This window comes from Falco rusticolus, chromosome Z, assembly GCF_015220075.1.
Source record: "Falco rusticolus isolate bFalRus1 chromosome Z, bFalRus1.pri, whole genome shotgun sequence".
Classification (NCBI taxonomy): Eukaryota; Metazoa; Chordata; class Aves; order Falconiformes; family Falconidae; genus Falco; species Falco rusticolus.
This window is the reverse complement of record NC_051210.1, coordinates 56,544,749-56,563,467: the sequence shown is the minus strand read 5'-3', so window position 1 is coordinate 56,563,467 and position 18,719 is coordinate 56,544,749. Positions and strand designations below refer to the sequence as shown.

General features: G+C 38.2%; 1 protein-coding gene across 2 annotated transcripts in view; it reads left to right on the top strand.

Annotated features, from left to right (window-relative positions):
• The window catches only part of MRPS27 (mitochondrial ribosomal protein S27), a 46,513-nt gene that overhangs the window by 1,903 nt on the left and 25,891 nt on the right, over nt 1-18,719 (top strand). The window contains exons 2-4 of one of the 2 annotated variants that reach the window (XM_037372767.1): nt 124-201; nt 5,836-5,906; nt 7,870-7,928. In XM_037372767.1, coding sequence (XP_037228664.1) covers nt 124-201; nt 5,836-5,906; nt 7,870-7,928 — 208 coding nt within the window. Of the gene's footprint in view, nt 1-123; nt 202-545; nt 565-5,835; nt 5,907-7,869; nt 7,929-18,719 lie in introns of those variants that run through there. The other variant, XM_037372768.1, reaches the window with a different exon arrangement.

Genomic DNA, 18,719 nt, shown 5'->3' with positions numbered 1-18,719 from the left:
TAAAGACAGTTTAATGCATCATTTCAGTAAACGTGACAGGAAACGGTGAGATCTAATTAAATGTTAATTTATTTAAAAATACATAGGCAACCTGACTTATGTAGTGATTTCTTTCTGCATTAGGTAGAAGATCTCTTCTTTCTGCAGCCTATGTGGACAGCTCAAAATGGGAAGAGAGACAAAAAGAGGAGCATAGCCTGGGTGAGAAAAGTTCTGTTTTTCTCTGCTTTGACTATTTGCAACCTGAACTCATTTTAGACTAGCTTGTCATCTGTAAATACTGCAAAATAAAAAGATACTTGCGGCAATATGCTTCCGAGGTTCTATGTCAAAATCTGCTCAACATGTTAAAAATGTCATATGTATTCAAAGCTGTGATGCAGAAAAAAGTTAAATTTGCCTGTTTAATTAATATTTGGTTTCTACAAGCTGATTTTTTTTCTTTCAGAAAATCCAAAACTTTTATGAATGTCATAGTTTTGTGTCTGACAGTTAAGACTCTCCAAGGGTTCTCTTCATTGATATTATTTAAATTGTAATGCAGTGTGAAAGAAGACTTATTCTGTAAGTATTACAGGGCATTCCTGTTTAAAAACATTTTTTAGAAGAACATTTTCCTTAAGAGTTTTGCAAGAGGGGAAGCTGCATTTCTTTTTGAAATTGTAGATATTTTCTTTTGAGGAAAAATTAAACTGAGTATTTTATTTCCAAGAAGTTGTACGTTAAACTGTATCTGCATATGGTACTGAGTTCTCTTGTGCAAATTTCATAGTTAAATTCTTCGACTAGAATACATTTGAAATTATATACAACCATCTTTTTGGTGGCTTATGTTAAATGGAAAGCATCAAGCAAAACATTTTTCTGTCCTAAAGGTACATAAGCATTATTTTATACCACAAGTGTTTTGGAGATGCCTTAATGCATAGTCTTTGTCTTACATTTTGCATTCCTGGGCCCCTGAACTGTGCTTGTTAATTGTAACACGGATTATCAGGCTGAAAGAATTGTGTGAAATTCAAGGGCTTTTGTCAGGCAGGAAGACAGACCAAATGATCACATAAGTGATGGGGTTTTTTATGGACTAATTTGTTTCTGTTGCTTGTGTCTACACAGCTAAGTTGGGATTGTCAATGTGTTTTACTGCAGATGGGCCAGAAGCAGCCAGTAGGTGCTCATTACTATAGCTTGAGTCCTGCAAAGACTGTTAATACCTTGTAACCCTTTACTACCAATAGGACTCCTCATGCAGTGCAGTGGTTTTTTGGGCTGGAGCCATAGGCTAGTGCCCTGGGATGCATTTGAACCAGTCATCTCCAGATGAAAAAAGGTTCTTACTTTAACAAACATAGACAATAGAAATTCACCATAGAAGAAAACATTTTTGTACAAGTGCTGGTACAGTCCATGTTTGGTTTTCCCCAGCCTGTCAAGACCTGTTGTGATGGTTTGGCAGGCACAGTTCTTGTTGCTGCTTTGGTGATGATCTTGATCCAAAGCAGATGTCTGTTCTATGCTTTTCAAAGAACTGCTTTGCATGTTCATTTTGTGTTCACAGAAAAAAGAAGAGTTAACATGGTGTCAGCTGTATTAGCATTTTCAAAGACACAGCCCTGCAGACCTCCTTCCTGTATGTCAGTTATATGGTTGCACATATTATCTTGTGTGTAGTAACTGGTGGTTTAGCTAGAGTGAATTCCTTGTGTTGAGGAGATGCTTTTTTATTTATTTCAAACACTGTTTCAGAACTGTTACTCTGCAAAACTACGTTGTGAGAATACATTTAAAGGGAAAAGAAGTATTTTTTATTTAAAGTCAGTTCTATTTCTGTGCTGCAGTGATGTGGTGCCATTCCAGACTCAAACTCATTTACTGTGTCTGTATAAGATTGGCTTTATTCTCCTCTCCATAGTCTCACTTTAGCATTCCAACTGTGAATGAGTTTAGCAAAATTCAGTACTGAAAAAAGTGTGGGAAAGAATGAAACTGTATTTAGCATACAGAAGCACATTTTTTCAAATAGGTAGGAATTGAAAATGTGTTAATTTGGAATTTACGAACCGCTTGCTGGTAGGAAGATACCTGAGTAGCAGTAATTTGTACTCCACTTACTGAAGAAATGGAAGGCATGCCTGGATTTAGATTCTCCAGTGTTTCAGTTGGCTTATTCACTAACAAGGGTAAAACTAAGTGACAGTAAGCATCTTGATGGAAGAACAGCAATTGCCAGAATCCCAGGAATGACAGAATCCAAGTGAGATAGGAAGTATCTTTTTGTTAGAAAAACTAACGGTACCCAAAATGGCTCATCCACAACACCAGGTGGCAGTGCTGCCCTTGTGGACGGGAATAATTTCCATTCAAATCCTTCTTGGGTATATAGCTGTGGTTCTTCCCAGAAGCTGCTTGAGATGTGGAAATACTGAGGAATGTGAAACATAAAAAGAAAAAAAAGTACTTTTCTCAGCTTTCCTTTATAATTTAATTGAGCCTTTAAAATAAATTAAGGCTTTCTTTATATAGAAAGTGGAATGTTGGCCTGTAAGTTAAGGCATTAGTGCTGCTTTCCAGGACAGGTAAGCTTCGCGTCACAGTTGTATCCACTTTCCTGTTGCTGCCTGGATTTCAACCCTGTCCTGGATGGACCACTTTTAAGAATAAGAGGGTAGTGACCTTACATGGTTACCACATGTGCCACATAATGTGGCTGCTTGCTGTGGATAGATACACTGTGAATCAAATTGAAACTGTGTGGATTTCTTAGGCTACCAAACTGGTATTATATGTCATAACCACTGACTTAGCAGGTGAGGGTCAATATTTTACCAGTCATTGTCCTGAATCACCCTGCTGCAGGCAGCAAGACATTGAGTTTCTATGAACAAATGACAATAAAAGTGAATGTGAAATCTCAGATACCAGTATTGTAGAGACAACTTTGAAGTGCTGTCTAGAAGTTAAATGACCTCAGCTCAGACTTACGGTTTGTTTTGTTGGTTTGTTATGAGATTCTGCAATATGCAGAAATATATTTTTAGATAAATGGAAGTTTTGTAAAAGTTCATCTTGTAGAAATATGTATGAGAGATTACACCCACTAGTGTCATCTTTGGTAATGACTATTAGATGAAAGCACTAATAACATGTGTCTGTTAGAATGTACATCTAATTTTGCTTTGGCCATTAAAACACTTGGTTTATAAACCAGTGTTAGTGCTCAGGTTTTACTATCAACAGTGCTAGGAGACTTGGGCATTCATGTTCCTGCATTCTAGTACTTCTATCAGGATGTTTTTAACTAAGAAGAAGCTTTAGTCTTGATTATTGAATAGCAACTTACAGAGCAAAAACTTGGTTTACAAAAGGTAGCTGTATTATTTTAAATCATAAACATGAGAAAAATAGTCTGGTTTTAGGTGCTCTTCAGAGAAAAAAAAACAGGGAGGAATTACTGCAAATGATTCCTATCTAGAAACTACAGCAGACATGGCAATTTGTCTGGAAACAAAGCTAGATTTCCTATTAATTTGATTTGTCTTCTATTCTTTAAGGTTTGATCAGCCTTCATTTTGTTGTGACTCCTGTACTGGAGCTGATGGCTAAGTGCTTCATGTTGCTTTCCATGCTGAAGTTCTGATGGAAAGTTCCAGCTTTGTAGACAGCATAAAATGTCAGTCATTAAAATTGTATGTGTGAACTCTCCCAAAGGAGGCTTGTGTGTAAATGTGTAAATAGCTACCAGTCTTGGGATCTTCCACTCATAGTGTTGTATTCATTTGGTTTATATTCTACTTAAAGTACTCAGTGTTTCCTGAAATGGACGTTTCATTTTCATGAGCACCTAAAGTGCCAAGCACAGGCATTGAGTACAGCCCAAAATGGTATCATCTTAGTTTTCAGAGGATAATGCATAACAAACCCAGTTCTGGAATAGATAAGTGAATTCCCAGCCCATGCAGTTGTCTGTTTCAGGTCGATGTTACTATGTCATCAAACATAGCAGATGCCAGAATGGATACTTTTTTCCAGCTATCTCAAAATGCAGATGGATAATGTCAGATGACAGTTAGCTTAGTATGTTTAGGCAAGGATCTAGCCAGTTGTTGATTCCTGACAAGTGGACTTTGCCAAAGCATCCATTCTGTCTAACTTCTAGTGCTACTGGGAGTACCCCAAAGTCTTTACCTACATGCTCCATCATGACCTCTGTGAGTGCTGGAGAGACAGGGAATATACATTCAAATACATACACTTGTAAGGATATTCCTGCAGAGATTTCTTTACCATTAAAAAAAGTTTATTTGCTGTTTTAGTGGTTATCTGGTATAGCACAGCCTTGGTGGCCTGCATCAGCTCAGCATTCTGGATTGTATGTCATAGGAGCTGGTAATTGCCTCAGTAACTTCATCCCAGATTTCCCTTTGCTTTCATGGTGATGAAATGCTTGCCTTCCCTCAGCCAGAGATAAATGCTCTTTTTGTGTTTTGAAGAACACCTTGAAGTGCCTGAAGAAGGAAGGTATTACGTAAACATGAAAGGCTGCTGTGTGGTGGACAGCAGCATTGTACAGACTAAGAGTCAACCATTTTATTCCAAATCAAGGCTCTGTCATTTTACTGTAAAGATCTTTGCATATGTGTTGAAATTTGACAGTATTAAGATCAGAGTAGCTCTGAATGCCATTCATACTGTTAGAAATGTATACTACCTGTAGACTTCCACTGGCTATGCAGATGTGCTTTTAAAATGAAGAATAGTGATGTCACGTGTTTTGCGGACAGACCATACATGAACTGCATTCCTCAGAGATGCAGCATGTTGCTAGTGCTGCATCTTGCCCCTGACAGCTTGGCAGGAGTAGAAGTTTAGTCAATTCTGATGTGCTGCTTCAAGCTGTACACACCTCACATCTCATTGACAGGTATGGAGGCCAGGTGACCTTTTTGGAAAATGAGTTTGAGAGGCTGGTTGACTTGAAGTCTTGGGGTGCAAAGGATGAAGTAAGGTGTTAATGATGCAGAGAGAATATTTTGAAGCCCTGGTCCTGCAAGGTGCAGGAGAATAGAAAAAGAAAATGCTTGAGGTCTAAATTTTATAGATTGAATATCATCAGTTCATGTCTCAGCTAAGAATCAAACAGCTGACAGTAAGCATACAATAAACAGCTTACTTTTCCTGAGTCGTCATTATTTTCCAGGAAAAGTACAAAACTAAAATTCAAAACTAAATTAATTTAACTTCCAATTAAATTCATTAAATGCAATGGTTGGCTACCTGTTCAACAGTCAGAAGCTTAAAGTTCCTGTATGGTCAAATTTACATTGTTACATGGCTGTTGGAGCAGGATGCTATAAAATTAGGTACTGGCACAGTGTCCAGTTTGAGTAACAGGATTTCTTTGGACTGCTGTTTGTGAATGTGTCTTGCTTCTGTGTCTCATTGTTTTACCATAAAATAAAGGACAAACCCATGCCAAAAGAACAGTCCAGCATGTGCTAAGATTGAAAGCAAGTGTGAATTTTAAAGACATCTGCTCAGTCTTTTTGGATGAGTTATATTTGTTACACTAATTTCATCCAACGCATTATAGGGTAGTTTGCTTTTCCTCCCATTCTTTCTAATAAGTTAAAATCATTGTGTTAAGAACCTTTCCATGTTAAAATATTTTAACAATAATTGGAAGTACTGTTTTCATACACCTTCAAAATAAGATGTTAATAAGGAGCCAGTATTTTATTTCATGGGCAGAGGTTCTATTCTAGGTTATACGATAGCTCTGCAGATTTTCATGTAATGCTAGTTGATTAAACGCACTCTTTTTTCTGTTTTCTCCAGCTGACTTAGCCCACTTAATGGACAGAACCTATGAAAGAAAGCTGCCTGTCAGCTCTTTGACAATAGCCCGGGTAAGGAAATAAATCCCAATCATAAAGTAATGGAAATGACAGTGAAATGTTTATGAAATCAAGTGAGTAAAGAGAGGATGAATGGTATCACCTCTGCTGGGAGCTCTGGGATCATGTATGTCTTGTAATGCTGTTAAATTGCTGTGTAAAGCTGTTTTATTGTTACTTTGTACTCATTAGTTAGTACCTGGACTGTGGGGTCTTCAAAACAGTATTTGTTTTTCTCTCAGTAAAATCAGGCCTCTCTGTTACTGAGCTATGTATTTCCCTAATATATGTTCCCTGCCTTCGTGTGGTTTCTGTCTTGGTGAGAGCTTAGTGCCTCCTCAGGCATTTCATAAGAACCCAGGCTGCTAAGGGAACACAGTGAGTTATTACACTGCCCGTCTGTGTGCATCTTCCTCCACTTCCACGCTCCTTTCAGAGTGAGGCAGAGGTGGATAGGGATACATTTTGCCTTTACAGTGGTTTTTTTCCTTGGCTTAGCAGACCAAGGCAGGACAAATGCTGGCCATGGGATAAGCAAACCCATTATTTTTACTGGATTTAGTGACCAGTTCTGTCCTCTGGATGTGTTAATCTAGGGAATGGGAATGAAGGCAGGGATGTGAGATGTGGTTTGAAGTTCCCTGTGTGTTTGTACTGAAGAAGGAGAATAAATGTCACTTGTTTTTTAAAACAAACCCACAAGTTAATTTCAATCTCCAGGATTATCCAAAAAAGTTAAGTCACCACCCTGATTCCTCAGTAACACCACTAATTAGGATCATTGATACCGTTAACTGGGGAGTCACAGAAATTTTGGACAGTTACAAGATAAAGCATTTATACAGATCAGGGATTCTTGATCATTGCTTCTGAGACAGTGTCTGTGGGGGAAATGGGTTCCTCTGCCTTTTATTGCTTAACCAGCTTTATTCCCTTTGTTCATGTTCCTGCTTTGGGCTGACCTTTTCCCTGGAGAAGTGGCATTTCTAGACTGTCAAAAAGTCCCACTTTCAAATACCTGGAGGTCACATCAGAGTCTTGTTTTCTAAAACATAAACTAAGTGCACAGGCATGCTAATGCCACACTCAGATGATGAGACCTACATGTATACAGTGTGCAAGGAGAATTAAGAAACTGGAGAGCAAGTACTAGTCAGCTGAAACTTATTTTTAGCTTATGCTTAGGATAAAGAGAAGTACTGACCTTGAGAACACGTTTATGTATTCTGAGCTAAAGGTGTTATGTTAGGAAGACTTGAGTGTTCCAGCATCTTTATGTTAATAAAACCTACAGGAAAACAGGATTCAGTATTACTGTAAGACGAAGTCTGATTGAAAACTTGGCCTTTATTTAAGTAATTGATAGCACTGTGAATTTGGAAGATTGCCTGGAGTAGACAAGGTTTTAAATGAGGGCTTTTTAAACTTTACAGCATGGGACGTGATTTTATTTTCTTACCGTTATTTGTATGTGTGGTGAAATAAAAAATGCTGTTGCCCCTGTCCTTCAGAATTTTTAGTATGAATAGGCACAACAGGCAAACTTTAGGGAAAAGAATACTTTTTAGAAAAAGAAGTTAAGGCATGTCTAAACTCATTCAGAATTGGGGGGAAAAAGTAAGGAACTGAATGTATTCTCAAAGGTTGTGATTAAAGAGCAAAAGAATTCAGAGAGAAGTAGCAAAAATATGGGGTACTGAGCTATATGGATATAATTATATTATAGTCTCCATGTTTTCAAGGTTTGTAACATTTCTTAGAGGTGAGGAGGGGAGTTGTCTCAGTTTAAAAATATTGGACTTGGAGAAGTCTAGACCAAACCTGAGTAGGAGCAAGCAAAGACTTGAAGACTTCCAGTACTGTCAGGCACCTAAATATGCCAAACAAATGTATTTTGTTTACTGAAGTGGCATTTTCTTATAATATATTTTGCAAATGCTCCCTTTGAAGCTTTTATTTCTTATTTTTTAAACAGTTTGTTGACAACATTTCTTCACGAGAAGAAGTGGATCAAGCCGAATACTACCTTTACAAGTAAGCATCTTTTCCCCACAACAGGAACTTGGGAGACATACAAGTAAATACCACAAAGTATTGCCCTTTTAAGGCTGATGCTTTCCAGCTTTACTGCTTTTCATTTCTCTTTTGCAAAGTATGTTCAGCTGTTTGTGTTATTACTTGCAGCTAAGGGCCTTCTTGTTAACTTCTCCTTTGTTATGGCTACCCTCCTGGATGTTTGGCATTGGACTCCTGTCCAGAATGTTAGTCTGAGCCACTGAGTGGCTAATAAAATCTCCAGCTATGATTTACATTAGAGATGCTGAAATTATATGGAATTATGTTTGTTTACAGTTTTTTCCCTTCAGATACTTTGTTGTTCTCTTAAGTCATAATTTAACTAAATTGGCTGTATGCGTATTTGCATGTGTAAGTGTAGGACTCAAGGAAGCTTGTTCCCTTAGAAAGAACAGAAATGAGAACAGGCATGCTGTGGTAATGATGAAGTCAGCAAGGCTAAACAGAATCATAGAATTGTTTAAGTTGGAAAAAGTCTTTAAGATCATCGAGTGCCTTTAAGATCATCAAGTACTGCCATTAACCAAGCACTGCCAAGTGCACAACTAAACCATGCCCTGAAATGCTACATCTACAAGTCTTTAGATACCTGCAGGGATGATGGCTCTACCACTTCTCTGCACAGCCTGTTACAGTGAAGAAACTTTGTGTAGTTTTGGGTTTTATCCCCTTAATACTTTATATTCCCAGGTAAGCTATTAGTTCACTTTATGCATGGGTTGTTAGGGTTTGCTGCAACTCTTTTTATGTTAGTATATTGGGTACCTTTTCTGCTAGTGTCAGGGTGAGTGTTTGCTTGCTTCAAGTCAATACACCTCAATATTGACTTTAAGAGGGCAGTAATTCTTGCTGATCACTAAAATAAATTAGTTCTTTTACAGATGTTTGCACACACATTTTGAGACCCAGGTTTTGTGGTGGAGAAGGTAACAGCCTGTCAAAAGTGCATGAGAGAGCACCTTTAAAAATAATGTCAGGTTGTTTTTTGTAAATAATAATGGTTGTTATTGTAATGAAGAAGTTTACTGGATGGCTGTTTTAAGTATATGCATAGTTGTAAGTGCATGACTGCATTAGGCTTCAGATCTCTGTGACTCTCTGGTACTGCTGGGACAGTATCTGAACCTCAGAGCTTCAAGATGGAAATACGAGAAAAACAATTTGCTAATACTAGCAATATGCTGCAATGAAAAAAATAAAAGGAGGAAGAAGAATCTCTTTCACAGAGGAGATTAGTGGAGCTTTCATTCCTCTGATCAAGATTTCATTAGTCCTGTAAGAATCTGGGGTCAGAAATCAGTCTTGCAATATGTGAGATGAAAACAAGAGAAAGTAAAGGCAGTTTAAGACAAGCCTTTTTTTTTTTTTTTCTTTTTTTCAGATGTGCTATTAGTACATTTTGCTATTAATTGTGAAGATTGTAATGTACATTGTGCCACACAGACTTTAAGTTCTCTTTGACAGAGTTGGGCCCTGTACAGTAAGGGATGTGACAAGACCTTTGAATGCCCTGACGCCAAGAGGAAAGTTTGGTAGTTTAATTGCAGCGTCTCAAAACGGTACAGAAAAAAACCGAGATAGTCAGATTGAGGTGTTCATGTGTACTGTGTCTTACAGGTTGGTTCTTCTTGAAAAAAGAGGTTCAGAGAGAATGACAAAAAATTAGAGGCATAAAGTATGTTCTGTAGTAAGAGTGAGAGAATAGAATAGGAATCTCTAACATGTAAATATCCTCCCTACTCTTCATTTGTGCCTGAATGGTACATCAGTTTAAAATACAGGGGGTTATCCTTAAAAACACATTCTAAAGGAGAAATTTGCAGTTCAAGAGTAATTACAGTCATTTGCTTGTTTCTCTAAGAAATAATTCTCCTGCAGCTGGTGAGAGTATAGTTATGTGCACATCAAGTATGACCATTTGTAAATGATACAGATTTTAGTAGTCTGTGTGGAGAGAATAGGGAGGTACTGATGGGTTGCATGGCTTGTCAGACATGCTTTGATTGGAATTTTTTTGTGTGTGTCCCTGTAATTCTGCTTTGTTTTGGTGCTGCAAAATGCGTAGTCTTTTAGTGATGTTAGCATCAGTTTTCCAGAAGACTGCATTTCAGTGTGACCCATGAAACTGTTTTCAAAATGCATTTATATGCAGGTAGTGAAACAGTATACAAAGGTCTGTAATTCATGTGAAAATGAAAAAATCCCAATTATAACATCGGTTTCCCTTTTCAAATGAAAATAAGTGTGCTGACTTCCGGAAATAGGAGATGTGGTTGGTACCAGCAAGGCCCCTTTTATTGTTCTTTACATTTTGTACTTAGGCTGGAATTCAAATGGAGGACATGCTTATAAAAATACCTCTTTGCAGCTAGGAGGATGTTGTAACACAGAGAAAGTCCTACAAAAGTGGCCACACCATGAGACATAAAGGAGGTGTAGAGAGGGAGAATTAAAAAACAGAGAAACTTTGACAAGAAATATCTTTTTCTGGCTTAATGAAAAACAGTGTAAAGCACAATTTGTATACTTATTTAAGGTGAGTAAGCTTCTGAAAAAAGAGAAACTATCAGCAAAAAGCTTTTTTATATCTTCCAGGGTATCCATTGCATGTACATGGCCTGGTAAGTTGGCTGTATGTGGATTTGTCGGAAAGTAAATAAGCAGAATGCTCCCAGAGTCCAGTGTTTTTCCCCTTAACTGCTTGTAGAGTATAGGGGGGAGATTTTGATGCCTCTCCCCACTGGTGGGTGCCTCTGGCAATCTGAGGTGAAGGGTGGTCAGTTCCAAGGCCGCTTACAGGGTTGGAAGGTGTTCCTGGTACACAAGGGTAAACTGTGCCTGTGGGAAGAATCAGGGGGAAGTAAATGGCATGTCCATGCTTGCTGTGTGGGGTTTTCTTGAAAATGAGAGTGTAATGTAGGCTTTGTAGACTGGAGACTTTCTTTATGTGTCAGGTAGAACATAGTGTCAAAAAGTAGTATCCTGGAGCATTCCCATAATGCATTTAGGGTCCTTAAATGCAAAATGCAAAATTTAGACCTGTTTCAACTTTTCATCCTTTTAAAGCAGTGGATCTCCAGCCATATGGTCTCCACAGAGGATCTTGAGCTGTCAAGAATAGCTGTGTGGAAACTTCTGTGCTACATTGTGGAACATGTCAGTAAGATGGTGAAGGCCGTTTTGAGGCATGACATCATCTGCTTTCAGTGCTCCTCTTTTTGTTCTCTTCTGAATACCTCCCCCCCTCCATTAACTGTCATACTTTAAAAAATCCTTTCATCTCCTAGGATCCCAGCAGAAATGCTAATCAGAATGCAGAGCACTTTCAGCCAGATCAAAGACCTGCAGTTCTCCTTACTTTGTCCTGTCTCACCGAGATGTCACTATTTCTCAAGTCAGGGTGTTTTTTGTATCATAGAAAAGTTAGCATAATGGAGAGAGGTTTTGTGGTGAGGTAACTACTGTTTCTGTGTGTAGGTTTTATGTTAACAAAGATCTTCAATGTGTTTGAAAGTAATTGGGGAAGTTTATGTTGAGATTCCTCAGGAGGATTTTTAATTGCATTAAACTCATGACCCCCTATGTAGAAAAAAGTATACATACTGTCTGTAAAATGTTAATGTTTGTGCATGCATGTGCTCTGCAAATTTCTTGCACAATCTACCTAGATTTTTTCATTGCCTTTCCTTGATTGATAATTGCTTTTTTGGAAATGGAGGGTTTTTTCCAGATTTCAGGATTTGTTACCTGGGCTCAGTACTTTATTATAACCGCAAAATGGGGTAATAGCAGACTTTTAGAAGTTACTCTTGGATATGCTGTTATATCTTTCATGGTAGCAAGTTACAGTTGTTAGGCCAAATTTCATCCATTGAATCATTTTGGGACTGTAGTGTTCTCCATATATATCTGAAATTGTGCTTATTCCTTATCATGCCAGTGTATTAGTAGTTAGTCCAACATCACGTATAGGTTTCACCCGCACTATCAGTATCTGCATGTCTGTTCTGTGGGTGCAGGGGTTGCAGTTTTTGATACTTTAATGCCTATCAAGCAGTTTAGCATCTGAAAATGTTCAGTTACTCTGAAGTATTGCTTGTAATAAATGATCACAATGGAAAAAAATATTAACTCCTGAAATATACTTTGCATGGCATTCATTCCCACTAATATGGTATTTTCTTCTTGTATGTAAATCTACAGAATGTAATGAATACCATTAACTTGTTCCAGCAGAAACAGAAAAAGGAGAAGAGATGTAGAGACAATACTACAACGTATTGTTTCTGATGTTTTCATTGTGCTATGGCTGTAGCTGACATAGACTTCATGAGTCCATCAGGTCTTGGCTTTTGCTACCTCCAGAGAAATACATAGGTGAAAAAAACCCATAAGATATATTAAAAAAATTAGTCATAATTTTCTGCCTGTTATTCAAGTTATATAGCAATTGTGTTGTGAAATGATACTGAGAAGTGGTGGAAGCATGTGAGAGAAAAATACACTTTGTAGCCAGAATGGCATGTTTCACCAGTTTGGACACCTGCCTCAGCTGAGCGATCCAAAATAACTTCATTTGCAATGTTATATATAATGTTCCAGTAATTTGCATGTGAATGACAGAAATACCTGTGTTTAATGTTGTTCCATTATGGTGGCCAGTGTGTGATGCTGCTGCATGGGAAGAACTGTTGATCACTGTCCAAGCTAGTGCTGTCAGATTTAAGTGTTCTGGTCTTACTGACTCCACTGTCTTCTGGCTACAGCATTCACTCGTTTCTGCACAGAAGGGCGCATGTGCTTACTCTCCCTGTCATCTTTCACAGTTTCTTTGTTGTCATTGTCTGTCCACGGTTTCTCAGAGTTTGAGCTGTAGGAATCTTTGGAGAAAATAACTAGCAACTACATTTCAACCCAGAGCCAAGTTTCAGCCAGCCTAATCCTGTAACCACAACTCATTCGGGTAGGTGTGCTCAGTCAGTGTAACTGTGCTGTAAAGGGGGAGAACCATCGGTAAAGATACAACACTGAAAAGCATTCAGAAAGGTTTCTTCCTTTAACACAGGCCTGTTCAGCCATCTGCTTTTCATAGTTTCTCTCTCCTTTTGTCTGCGCTTTCCTTTAAGCTTGGTAGAAAGTGGACAAGAATTTTCTAGTCACTGCATAATAAAGCAGAAAATGTTGGAAGACTTCCCTTCAACACTGATCTTTTAGTTTTTTCATGTTACAATGCTAAAGGGATAAGCATTTGGATTTTATATTTAAAACGAGGAAAAGAAGGAGCCTTCTACAAACAGACCGTATGTTTGCACATGTATGGGCAAACACACCCACCTCCCCTCCCCCCAATATTTCTGGAGTAGATACAAAGATAAAACCAGTCAGATTCAGAAATGGAAAGAACTGACTCAGTCCACATCCCATGTAGACAGACTTTTCGTTTAGTATTGGGAGAAGGGCTTTCATTACTATTCTTGCAAGAAAAGAGTATTAGCAGAATTTTTGTATATAATATTAGCAGAATTTTCGTATCTTTCAACCAGCATCTTTCTTGCCAACAGCTCAGAGCATTCCATCTAGTAGATAGTATTGGAAATAGACTGAAGTACAATGTAAGCAGTAAGTATTTAGGAACAGATCTTTAATGTTATGCTTAGTATATTTTGAAGGAGGAAAGGCAATTTTGTCTCAGAGTTTGACTCATGCTCACCTTAAAGGTCAATTTCACTATATCCAATGGCATTCTAAAGGTGGTTTTGTAAATTGCTGCACCAACAAAAAGCCTATCTGGAGGCAGATCTTGCATTATGTTTTAGAAATACTGAAAGTCTAGACAGAGGTTGAATTGCAGAAAAAATGTAGAGTGAGCCGTTCATATGAATACAAATGACCAAGACAGAATAAAGCCTTTTATAAGCTTCAGAATTTAAAACACAAGCACAAGCAGGCATTTATTCCTTTTCTAGCTTTGATGACTAATAATTGTAAAGATACACTTGAGAATTATCACCATCCGGCTTCCCCTGAAAGGAACTTCAGGTTCCATTACAGCCTCTGAGCAATAATAGCAGCCAGAGCCAGCAGCAGCTCCAAATCCACGTAAATAGAAGAAAAAAGCATATAAAGCTATTGTTTCTGTTGAGTTCCCTTTCTTAGAGCTTCCCCAAGTTGTGTTAAGCAGTACAGTAATCTTTTCCCTTTAAGTGGTGTTAAAGATAACAACTACTAGGATAAAAAACTGACTTTTTATTAGGCTTACAACCCTACCCAGAGCTGCCACGATCCTTTCTTTGGGAACTACTAACTTTGTGGTTATTCTAGCAGTCAACCTAATTAATTCTTTTAGGGTGCAAGTATTTATTCCTTTTTGAATCAAAATAAATAAGCAGGAAAAATAATGATGAACTACAGTGTTGGAATAATCTTGACATGCTGTAGACCAGAGCTGGTTTTTAACAGATAAATTGATTAGAATTAGAATTATCTTAGCTCTGTTTAAATCAGCAAGCAAGAAACTTTAATTCAAGTAAAAGACTTTAAAGATGTTTCATGATTATAATTTTATTTATCTTTCTAAACAAAGCCTTATTGTTGCTTTTTGGTAACCCTTTAAACTATTCTGATTTTCTTTGGAATGATTGTACCAAATTTGGAACTGTGTTTTTACTGGGCGAAGAGACAATCTTGTGTAAGTACTTACTAGGTTAACGGGTGCTTATATACACATTTCATTTGTGTATTTGATTATCTTTTAAAAGAAAAGCATTTAGCAGACTGCTCTTTTTCATTGATGTGAGCAACTCTTGAGAAAGAAACTTGAATGAAAATATTACTTTTTTGCAAATGTAGACATTTTAATGATTATGTAAACATTAATTATTTTAGATGTGGAAAGCATTTATCAGAACATGTTTTGCATTTAAAAATTATCAACTGCAGGAAATCTTGGTTTTATTTGGTGAAATTAAACAGATTCTGAAGATGTCAGGATTTTAGTATTTGTGGGTGCCAGTTTGCATTCCTTTTTTATTTAGAAGAGGCAAGCACACATGCATTCCTGCAGTTTTCAGTCACAAATTGCTCATTATTGAGCTGAACTAAACATAACATAGGAGAATAAAGAATATATTACAATTGCAGCTGTAGAAGGCACAACAGTCATTAAAAATTCTGGTTTCAGTTGCTTAGCTAGTAACTTTGTCTAGTCTGTGGTAGCCTGCTGGTAAAATTAGCTGTAAAATACATGTTTCTTGAGGAAAAAAGATACTTAATGCAAATTTTTGAATTACAGTAGGTGGGTGGTGGTTTGGGTTTTAGGGGGTTTGGGGCGGTTTTTTTGTGAGCAGTTTATTTCAAATAGAAATTCTGTTAAGTGTTTCTTAGCTTTAACTTAACTGAGTCACACTGCTGAGTAGTACTAGATTGTGGTGTGAGCAAAAGTGGGGGTAGCCATTCATATGGAAACGTTAGGCGATTTTAACTTCATCTATCTTCACACATCATATATAAAATAACAAAATAGACTAAAGATGGGAGAGCATTTATCCTGTACTTTGGGAACTACGGGTTTTTGTGCTACTGGAACCAGCATGTACTCAAAATGCTGAACAGTTTAAATGTCACAAGACAGAGCAGTCATTGAAAGGCTTCCAGATGAGGCAGGAAAATTCTTAGGAATGCCAGTGGTTGTGATTATTTTAAAATGATCTTAATTTTAAACATACTATAATTATGTATAAGCTTGGTGTGTTCCACAGTGCATGTAAGATGAACACAGGCCGATCAAGTAAGTAAAAAAGGTTTACACCATCTTATTGGACTTCCTAGTAGTCAAGAAAAGTGTTCTGTGCTTTGTTGGTAACAGAGAGGATGTTCAACTTAGTAATCCAGTGATCCAGTAAAGTATCTGTTTTGTGGTGCACTGAGAGTATCTGTGGTTTTGATGCATGTTGCTGCATGGTATGTAGTAACAGGTGGCAGATTTGATGCAGGTTCCAGAAAGTGAAAACCTTTGGAAATGGAAAAAACACTTAAGATGACCATGACAAGGGCTGAAGTAATGCATCACAGGTACAGATCTGATCTTCCTTGGTTCTGTTACATGCAGTTACAGACAGAATGGTTGTAGCAAACTCAAAGTTGCTGTGAAAGGGAGGAGAAACCTACTTCAGCATAGATCTTTCTTGGGCTTAAAAATTATTTGGAATGTTAATTTTCAAATAGCTGGCTGTTTTTATTTATGGAAATGGATTTTTATGCTTTTGTAGGACTGAAAATGTTTGGTCAACAATCAGTTACTGAACATTCAGAAAATTACCTGATTATATGCATCAGGCCGTAGATGTCTTTTTGGGCCCAGTCTGTCAGCTTATGTTGCTTGATTCCAATAGTTCATTTTTTCTAAATAACTTGCATCTTCTTCAGAAATCTCCAAAAGTGTTAAAGTGCAGAACAAAAATGAAAATGTGTAGGTACATTTGCTCAACTTTTATGGCTGCTTATGCATAGATATATTTCATGCCTGTGAAAAAGTGTTCTAGTCCCTAAGGGGAGAAACAGCTTGTATTGCAAACAGACCCACAAAACAATGCTTTGCTGTAATTGATTAGAGGTACTGATAAGCAAAGCTCATAAAGTTGTAACATTTTCCTCGGGTGATATTGAAGGTTATTACTCCCTCTGGTTTCCAGAAATGGGAAATCAAGGTGCAGATTTTTGAATGTAAGATGCTCAGTAACCAAGTGAAAAATAAAATTGTTATTCAGAGGGCCTATTTTGGGGGGGGGGGGGTGGGGTCGGTGGGGCTTTTTTGGTTGTTTAAATGCTGTTTTAATAGTGAGCTATTTTTAAAGCTGCGTGCTCCAGATACGTATCTATACTGACTGCTTAAATGAGGCCAGTTGCATTTTCAGTGCTTATCTGTACCAAACGCTCCAGTCGCTCTGCTCAGCTACATGTGACTGTTCCTTTTGGCAGAGTCCCTGTTACCTCTTTTCTGTTTCTGTCCTTTACTTGCTAAATCTTTGGTTCCTAGGCAGAATAATGCATTCCTTAGTCTTATTTTGGGGGGGTGTGTGGTGGGGAGTAGGACAGGAAGGAGTGGGGAAAGCTTAGACAGAAGCCTAAGCCCATCCTATGAGATGATGATATCCTCTTTACCTATTTCCTAAAATCCTGGTGTGTCCCTTGTCCCTGAAGGAGAGTGTCCTAGAGGCTTTTCAGCTACCTCCCTGTCTCCCTTTGCTACCTCAGTTTGAAAGCCTGAGGGGAGCTCTGTTAAATGTGGAGTTGGTGATTTCAGCAGTAATGCTGCGGCAGCTCACAGCATTTGGTTTCCATCTTCTCTGCCCTGACAGTTTTTGTGGGATGCTGAGCTGCACATCCTTGAAAGGTGCTAGAGTTGTCCTTGCCTCCTAGTTTTATTGTATAGTTTTTTTGTATTTATTATATAGTTTATTGTATAGTTTATTGATCCATGTGCATGTGGGGTGCATGGCCACCTGCATGTGTGCCAGGTCCTCAGCAGATTGAGGCAGGTTCCTGGTAGCTGAGGGAACCATGTACTGTCTCTTTGGACCCACAGGTGAGGATTTGATCCAGGGCGTAGTTCGGGGAGCATTTGAACAGCCAACAAAGAATGCTTTCCTGGGTGTGGTGTTAAGATTGGAAGGGGTGTACAGGAGAGCAGCTGGTAGAAACCCATTTTTCTCAGCTGTAAATGTAGACACAGTATGTTGGAAGAAGGGTTCACCGGAGTCAAGAAGACACTCAATATGAGTTATGCATCTTGCTCAACTTTATTAGTTTCTAACACTGCTTACATAGAGCCGATACACATGCATATTCGTAAAGCAGAGATATAATTGGGTAGTAGTCTCTAAACGCGCACGGTTCTCACACCCCTAGTTATCATGACTAAAATGAGCATTCTATCCATGTAGCTAATTGTGTTGCTGTGCTGCAGCCTTGTAGTTTGTTACTCCCTCTATTGCCAGACCGGTCCCCATCTTTCTTGGCCCTGCACCTGCTTTGCCAGCAGCTGTAGCTTGTTACAGCCACGGCCTGTTGGCACAACATAATTACTTGGTCTCAGGACTCAAGAATAGCTCAAGGCTACCTTTCTTGTTAACTTCAGCACAGCAACTTCAGTACAGTTCTGATTACAGGCCTATTCTAATACCAGGCCTGGATTGTGCAGATCTTCAGAGATTCTAAGGCCACGCTTCTGCAGTCATTCTTCTACAACAGTAAGCATTCTTTCTTTTGTTGAAAAATGAATGGGGATTTTTGTTTTATTTTGTTTTCACCCTTCACTGTAGAGCTTGTCAAGACAAAAGTGTGCAGATGTGGATAACTGGCTTTGCAAGCAGCTTTGCACTTCTGTGAGTAATATCTTTTCCCAAGAATTGGTGCGATATAAAGCTGGGTTTAATCTCTGAAGTCAACTTTATGATTATCCTCTTCAGATTGTCTCTTATTTAATCCTGATCTCTCCTCTTTCACTACTGTTTCCATGTAACAAAGGGAAAAAATACTCCTTTCTTCAGTCTAATCAGCCACTCTCTACTTTGCTTTATTGGAGAGTGAGCAGAGCAGCTCTAAATCCAGCCAGAAGCAAAGTAGGTGGCCTCTGGCAGCAGACAGCTGGAAGTAAAATGGACACCCCTCCCCGTTCCCTTGCCTACACTGCCTGTGCCAGAGCTCTGACAAACCAGACTGGCTGCTGGAGCATGTAACTGGGAGTGGACA